General features: G+C 39.2%; 1 protein-coding gene across 2 annotated transcripts in view; it reads left to right on the top strand.

Moving 5' to 3' along the window:
- The window catches only part of GAD1 (glutamate decarboxylase 1), an 84614-nt gene extending 77152 nt beyond the window's left edge, over window positions 1–7462 (top strand). For both annotated transcript variants that reach the window (XM_042480328.1, XM_042480337.1), the window contains 2 exons: window positions 1387–1476; window positions 3579–7462. In XM_042480328.1, coding sequence (XP_042336262.1) covers window positions 1387–1476; window positions 3579–3752 — 264 coding nt within the window. In that variant the 3' untranslated portion in view covers window positions 3753–7462. The remainder of the gene's footprint in view (window positions 1–1386; window positions 1477–3578) is intronic.
- The last annotated feature ends 859 nt before the right edge of the window (window positions 7463–8321 follow it).

Raw genomic sequence — 8321 nt, 5'->3', positions numbered from 1 at the left:
TACTCCTCCTTCTCCTGTCCCTGAAGTGGCATGGCCCCATCAGTTTGTATTAATGGAAACTTGCGTTAATACAATGATGGGGCCACTAATAGGACAAGAACTTCATAAGCACGGATGAGATAAGGATAGGAGCGATACTTCCTTACCCTGTGTGATTCTATAACTCATGGACTTTGTTATTACTTGTGAGCCCTGGCAGCAGTACAGCATTTGTAGGGGAGACTTGCATTGACTGGTGGTGAGCTTTCTTCAGAACTAAACAGTAGTGGAGACTCTGGAAAAGTCTTCATATGTTGTGGGTCAGGGAGGCCTGGATTGTGCTGGACGGGAGATTTTGTAAGAAAGGTGGGAACTGCTACAACTGCTGGTCATTATTTGCTGTCAGGGAAGGTTTTTATTTGGGGGGGTGGTGGCTTTGGAATGGGGTTGCCATATTATTCATTTTCTGAGTTTTATTTCAGTTCTAGGCAGGGAGAGCCATGGGATCTGTTACCACAGGGATCTTTTGGCATGGGGCATACAAATCCACTTTTATTTTCATGGCCATTCTCCCAGCGCTGGACACTCTCCTGATAGAGGTCTGGCACCAGAAAGGCTCCTGAATGAGCCAGAGCAGTTGTATAAAGAGGGGGTGATCCCAGACCAGGAAACCCATTGGTTGACTTTGGGCAAACCAGTCTCTCTCACACTCAGAGGAAAGCAAAGGCAAATCTCCTCTGAACAAATCTTGCCAAGAAAATTCCATGATAGCATCACTTTAAGGTTGCCATAAGTCAGGAATGACTTGAAGGCACACAACAAAAAATGCAAGACACCCATGTTGTCTAGCTCACTCTCATGCTCCCCGAACAAAATTTTGCTATGATGACAGAAGACCTTCCTCCATGACATCATTAGGCTTTGCCCCCTGTGACTTCACATGAGCCCACCCACTAGACTCAGGTTTCAGTCCTGACATCTCAAGAAATGGGAAGCTGCAGACCAGGGAAACCTGTTGTGTCTTTACCTGGTGGCACAGTGGTTAAATGCTAGTACTGCAGCCACTTCGTTGTGAGTTTGATCCTGGAAGGCTCCAAGGTTGACTCAGCATTTCATCCTTTTGTAAGTCAGTAAAATGAGTACCCAGCTTGTTGGGGGCAATTGGCTAACACATTGCAAACTGCTCAGAGAGTGCTTAGTTCACTATGAAGAGATGTAAAGTGCTATTGCTGTTGCCATGTTCAGTGGCCCCCTGAATCCCTTTTCTTAAGCACAGAAAAAGAGGAAAAACAAGGCTGGGAGTGGTAAGCACTTCTAGATGGTGGTGGTAGTGGAGAGTGGAACACTGGTGTCAATGTTTTATATGCCTGCCATTCTGATGGGTGGCTTGTTTTTATGTTCTCTCAGCCTGAACATACAAATGTTTGCTTCTGGTACATTCCACCAAGTCTCAGAGGGATTCCAGACTCTGACGAAAGAAGAGAGAAGCTACACAGGGTAATTATTTTAGTTTTGTTTGCTTTGAATTATATACAAAGAACATATCAGGGCAAGCCCCCTACAGGCAGCATATAATGGAACCACATTGTAATTAATAAAACCAACTGCAGAGGAGAGCATGTAAAACAGACAAAAGTCAACAAGTTCACTTGTTTCAAAGGTATCCCTCTGGCTTTCTATTGCCCATGCCCATGCCCCAACAGTCTTTCAGCATTATGTCCTCAGTTGGTTTTTGGCAGGGGTGTGTCCTCACTTTTCTTTTTCCTTACTTTTTTAATGCCCTATTTTTAGTGTGGCCATCTGCTGCCATTCTTTTCTGTCTTGATGGTGCCATTTTGGTTCCCAAGGATGGGACCTAAATACCCTTAAAGCCACTAGATTCTGTCTGATCTTGAAAGTTAAGCAGGGTCAGATACTGGTTAGTATTTGGATGGGAGACAGCCAATGAATACCAGATGCTGTAGGATATATTTCAGAGGAAGGAACTGACAAAACTACTTCTGAGGATCCCTTGCCTAAGAAAACCCTACTCAATTCATGGGGTCGCCATAAATCAACAAGAGACTTGAAGGCACACACATACAGAAGGGCCCTGGGTGAATGACTTTGCTGCTGAAATATATGAGACACTCCTGCGGCAGCTTCACTCTGCACAGGTTGAATTGTTTCTTCAATGGCAGCCCCTCACAGATAGCATGAAAGTAGTCCAGTCTGAGAGACAAGCAATATATGTGTAAATATAGCTATCTATGAAACATGGCTTATTAAGGAGCCACTTCATTATTTCTGGGGTGGAAGATATGGGGTTCTAATAACACGTTATGGCATTTCTAAGCATACCATCTGAATTCTGATGTGGGTCCATCCTATTTTGTGTCCATGTTTATAAATGTTAGTATTTGTTTTACTAGCTTGAGTTGGTACTTCAAAATAAGTATGAAAAGAATCCTCTTCCAAAAACAACTTAGCTGCACAATAAATTGATAATTTTGGGCCCAAACAGACAGGCCCAAATAAAGCTGCTTCGGGTCACTTTGAAGATACGCTGTTTAAATGACACACGCATCTTAAGAGGCCAGAAGCTGCACTCCAGGCCTTAGGACTGGAGGCTTTGGCATGGCTTCCAGCCTCTTAGGAAGCATGTGCCATTTAAACAGCATACTGCTTTATTTTGGCCTGTCTGTTCAGGCCCTTTGATCCCAAACACACTGCAGAAATAATCCAGTATGAGACAGCTTTAACTGTCTTGGCTAAATGCTAGAGAATTCTGGGAATTGTGGTTTTGTGAGACATTTAGCCTTCTCTGTCAGAGAGCTCTGGTGCCACAATAAACTTATCATTCCCAGGATTTTCTAGGACTGAGCCAGGACGGTTAAAGCGGTCTCAAACTGGATTATTTCTGCAGTGTGTTTTGAGCCTTAGAAAACTAACCTCCCTAAAAATCATGTATGGAATTACTCCATATATTCCCTTCAAAAGGAGTTAGCTATCCTCTCTTGGGATTAGCTGATTGATAGATGAGAATATACTTCTCTTAGCCTGATGTCTGTCTTTGATGTTATTGGCAAGACCAGCAGCAGAGACTACAAGGGCTATTAAAGAGCAGTGAATTGTCATTTATTTTGTTGAACATTCATAATTTTTAACATCGTGAAAAACACTATTTGAATTTTATGTTTCAGGCCTGAAAATGTATAGGCTATCTCTTTATCAGGTTATATATTCTATGCATTATTCTAATTCATGCTGCTTTCTGTCAGGAGAGTGTGATTTGAACTGCTTGCCAAATAACAAATATTTTCATGCATTTTTTCTTCAAAGCACAGTTACAGAAATGGGTCAGTAACAGTCATTGGTTTTATAGAATTTTTAAAACCGGTCTGTTATTTCTGCTGCTTTTAACTATCCCCCAGCAAGTACTGCCAGGTTTTGCTAGTCCCCCCCCCCCCAAAGCTGGTGATTTTTTGTTTGCTTTTCCTGTGTTGTTTGTTCCTCAAATCCTGCTGCCTTGCTGGGATAGTTAGAAATTAGGAAATATAGTGGTTACTCAGTGAGAAACAGGCTTCTAAACCTCTTTCCTTCTTTGCTTGAATTAAAAGGTGGCACCCAAAATCAAGGCCCTGATGATGGAAACAGGTACCACGATGGTTGGATATCAGCCTCAGGGAGATAAAGTCAACTTCTTCCGAATGGTTGTTTCAAACCCAGCAGCTACCAAGTCTGACATTGACTTCCTAATTGAGGAAATAGAAAGACTGGGGCAAGATCTGTAATCTACTTGAATTTTACTTATCCAGAGCTCTTTTTTCCAGTACATGTACTGGCTTTTCAAAAAAAACCCAAAAGAATCAGTTCTGTAGCAAACATTTTAAGGTAGCCCCTTTCTAAACATTTAATTCATTCAGAACACAGTCTTTTAAAACAATGATAAAATAACTCTTTTAGATTAATGAAACATATATGCATATTAGTAGGTTATTTTACCAGTGGGAGGGGAGGGGGACGGGATGTATTATCTTTAAATGTATCCTTGACCCTATTTAAACCCAGTAATTATAGATAGCAGGAAGCTAACTGTATTAAGATAGCCAGTTAAGAATGTACATGATATAAATAAAATTGTGATAAATCCTAAAAGTAGTTCACACTATATTCCCCAGTGCAGAGGTATTATCAGTCAAGGACTGCTCTTGTAAAGCCTGATTTATGTCAATTTGTTAAAATATTTATATCTCTCCCTAACTCATGGGGTCTCAGGGCGACCTACCAGTGAAATCATAGGGATTGACTAGAGCATTGCTTGGAAGATTATATCCCAGCAGGCACATTCTAGGGCCATTACTTGGCCATTTGTCCCATTCATTTCAGTAGAGCACATCCACAAGTAATGCTAGACACTCTTCATTGGTCTGTGCCAAAATTGCTGCTAATTTTAATGGGTACAGGTAAGCCAAAGTTAAGCATTTCTTTTAAAGGAGAAAAATAATGGAGCTTTAAAAAGAACTTAACTTTGAGGCAATTATGTCCCTCTTGTTTGGATTGTGCCCACATTTAGGGTTGATGTGTAAAGAAGCTAATGTTTCAGTCAACATGTAAATCATGCAGTGACATAGCATCCAAGGTAAAATTAGGTCAGGGAACTTTGTAAAAGATATAGAGTCTTAGGAATGAAGGAAAATGTTTAAACTTATTTAAACTTTATTGTTGGTACTTCTCTGATGCACAAAAGTATAAGGGGAACATTCAAAGGAGAACCACCTAGTAGCTGTATGTATGCCTCCTTTAGTTGTCACATCAGGGGGATAGTTGTAGGCTTGTAGCTGAGTTGTTGTAATAGGCTATATTATTGTTGTATTTTTTAGAATTCGATTTGTGTAGATTGTGTACATTATTGTTAAATGGGGCTGGGGGGGGGGAGGAATTAAATGTAATAGTTTTCCAGCAAGATAACTGTTCATTTCTCAATATATGAACTGTTTGCTTCTTTATATGCAAAGATTTACCATGCTAAAGAGTTGTCTTGTATTTTCTTCCATTTGTAATGTATCCTATTTATATAATTATTGAAGTTCTAAATAATGTTTATTGGTATTTTAGTGTATTTGTGAGCCAAAGAGAAGATTAAAAGTTAGTTGACACATTTATACAATAGTGCCCTTAAAATAATAATTTAACAGATAATTTTACTGTCTATAAGGAACCCTATCACTGTATATAGATTTTAGCCTAATGAAATCCTTTCATTTTAATAGTAATATCACCTTTATTAATTGTACTGTAGTCTGGCTGTACGTTCAGTGTTCTGGATGCTTTTTTAGTGAATCATAGATGTTTAAATCAGGCCCCTATGTCCCCATGGTTGTTCAGGGCCAAATTCTGTACTTAGTTTAGCTAATTTTTTTGGCAAGGATATGCAAAGAGTTCTGTGAAAGAGTTCCTTCCCAGTTCTGTCTCCTGAATGTCTGACTGAAGGGCAATTCACAGTGTCATTCGCTGTTTGCAAGACAAGAGAAGGAAAAGCTCCCCACAGAACATGTTGAATATAGCTGCCTTGCTGCAATAATTTCGCATTGTATAGTTATCAGATTTTATTAGTTAGGCCGTCAATATTACGAGTCCTCAATCGCACTACTAGAGGGGAAGGAAAGTCACAGGACTGTCGACAGAATTTCTCAGATCAAGCGACATCTGCTGATTTAAAAGCCTTCCCAAATATGCTGCTATGGCTATTAGCTTCAATTGATGCCTCATATTTCCAATGAATAATAAACTTTGGAGACTGCAGCCCTGCGCAAAGTTACTCCCACATCAATCCTGTTGAAATGAATGGAACTTATGTAAATCAACGGGAATTGCACACAGATAACTTTGTGCAGGATTTAAGGCCTGGGTTTTGACAAAACAATGTTTTATTGAAAAACATTAGCAATATTTTAATGAATGTTTGTTGGGATTTGTGTACTTTTTACCTTTTTTGGTTCCAGGGATTTTCCAAGTGTGGAATGAATATCATTTTAAATTCCACATTATTTTAGAGAGATTTGATGCTGTTGTCATCTTTATCATCTCCTTTATGGTCCCTCATAGGCTTGGCTAGCTCTTCTGCATTCAGGTGCTCAGCACTTTTGGATTGTGTTGTGTCTTGACTCTCTTAAATGTCCATATGGTATTTTGATGCTGTACGGATGGAACAATTGAGAAGTCATTCAGAAGAGTCTAACATCTGTTTTCTTTAATTAATCTCTAAATATAGAAGAGGTTTGTCTAAATAAAAAAATTAAGCCACATCTGTATTTTCTATAGGCATAGTGTAACAAGAGCCCTTTTCCCCTTTGCCTAGTTAAGAATTTTTCTTCTTCATCACTTTATGGTCCCTTTTCAAAGCATTCCTAACTGTTTCCTTCTCCTGCCTCCAGACAACTTCTTCTAGTAAAAAATCCCCTCCACTTCATAAACACACACCCATTAATCTTTTCAAAGCAGTGGAGTATAGCCCATTGGTCTCTTCTTCCTGGTCTCTTTTTTTCATTCTGACATACAAGAAATGATCTATAAGTTATGTCACCCAGAGCTTTGGTGCTCATAAAATTACTTTTTCCTCCTGTCCCTGTGCTGTAGAAATCTTACTGTTTCTGCTTCAGAACAATTATTTTATTTTATGCTACTTATAATAGATGGTAACTGGCAAGGTCCGTTTTTTATAGCTACAATCTACCCCAATAAAGTTGTCCTGAATTGTTGGTAGTTTAAAGGGGTCTTGATTTTTAGCTACAAGTGAGCCAAACTTAAGTCAAATGTTAATAAACCTTTTTGTTAGATTTGCTGGTCTTATATGACACTTGAAACTTTTTCTGTAAATCTCAGTGGTATCAAGCCTGATACCAATAACCACAGGATCCATGTTGCTGGTTTCCCTTTCATACATCTTCATTGAATTATGAGAAAATCATACTGTGATGTTTAATTTCTACAAGCTTGTAGAGAAACACTTTCATGTAAGTCAGATGACTGGTAAATATTGCCAAATTTTTGATTGCTTTTTAATATTCCAAAAATGCCATCCTGCAGATGTCAGTGTCACTTTCTAATTTCATTACGGGATCATTTTAAAATTTTGTTTTAGCAAAGACATAAATAAGAGTGAAGACTGCTTGCTCCTGAACCTGCAAGCCTGGCAGTGTAGCAAAAGTCCTCCAATTGGCTACTCCTTGTCATACTATAGGAATCTCCAGACAGTAACATGAGGGAACCATTAATGGCAAAGGCCACTGCTTAATGGGTAGGGTGTTGGATTGAAGACTAGGAGACACAGGTTCAAATCTTCACTCTGCTATGAAGCTCATTGGGTGATGTTGGATCAGTCACACACTCTCAGCCTAACCTACCTCACAGGGTTGTTGTGAGGCAAAAACAGAGGTGGGGGGACTATGTATGCTACCCTGAGGTCCTTAGGGAATGGGTGGAATAAAAATGTAATAAAATAATAAATAAATGATTTTTTAAAAAGTTGATGTCTTTGTTCTGCTTATACATTTTACTTGCTTATACTGTACTGGGGAAGGTAGGATCAGATTCCTCGAACGAAGTAGGAGGAACATTGTGTCTCATACCTATGCTGCTCAGAAATAGGCAACAGTGGCATGGCATAAACGTCTCCTACGTGACTCCAGGTTTTTATGTTACCTTTATAGCTTGAAAAGTAGATGTGCAACAGCAGTTTGCATGCCAAAAAAGGCAACATGACAACAAGGGAGGCACAGTTGTGTTATAGTGGGGTTAAGGCCTGGGGCCAGTATGACACCTTAGACTAATGGTAGAAGCGTTACATCATACTTGTCTCAATAAATTGCTCACAAGCCTTCATTAATTTCTTACACATAATTTTCATCAACAGAAACATAGGCCAGAATCCTGTTGTAAAAAATAATTGTATGTACAAGCAGCTGCACGTTCTCAAAATTGTGTAAGCACAGCAAGTCTTTTATTTCCTGACTATTCTTTACTGATGTAAAGAACCAAGTTTTGCCCAAGGTTTGAGGAGGTTTGTGGTACAACATTTCCCCACTAAGTATATAAAAGTCTCAGATTGTGTCACTACATTATAAATTCCTTCTTCTGTGTCATAACTGCTATGCAAGGGCAGCTATTGGCTTCATGGTACTTTCGCAATGAATTTACTCAAAAGATTCCAGACTTTAAAGTAATGTTCCAGGGTGCTGGACTCTGTCCCTACAATAGATTCAATGCCTTAGAAGTTTGGAAAATAACCCAGAGGAGATTGACTGTACCATTGATATGGAAGCTAAAACACCACTATTAGAGGTAGTCCAAACTGTAAACAG

This window comes from Sceloporus undulatus, chromosome 1 (assembly GCF_019175285.1).
Source record: "Sceloporus undulatus isolate JIND9_A2432 ecotype Alabama chromosome 1, SceUnd_v1.1, whole genome shotgun sequence".
In the NCBI taxonomy this organism is placed as follows: Eukaryota; Metazoa; Chordata; class Lepidosauria; order Squamata; family Phrynosomatidae; genus Sceloporus; species Sceloporus undulatus.
The sequence above is the reverse complement of the archived record's forward strand: the minus strand, read 5'-3'. Positions and strand labels throughout refer to the sequence as shown.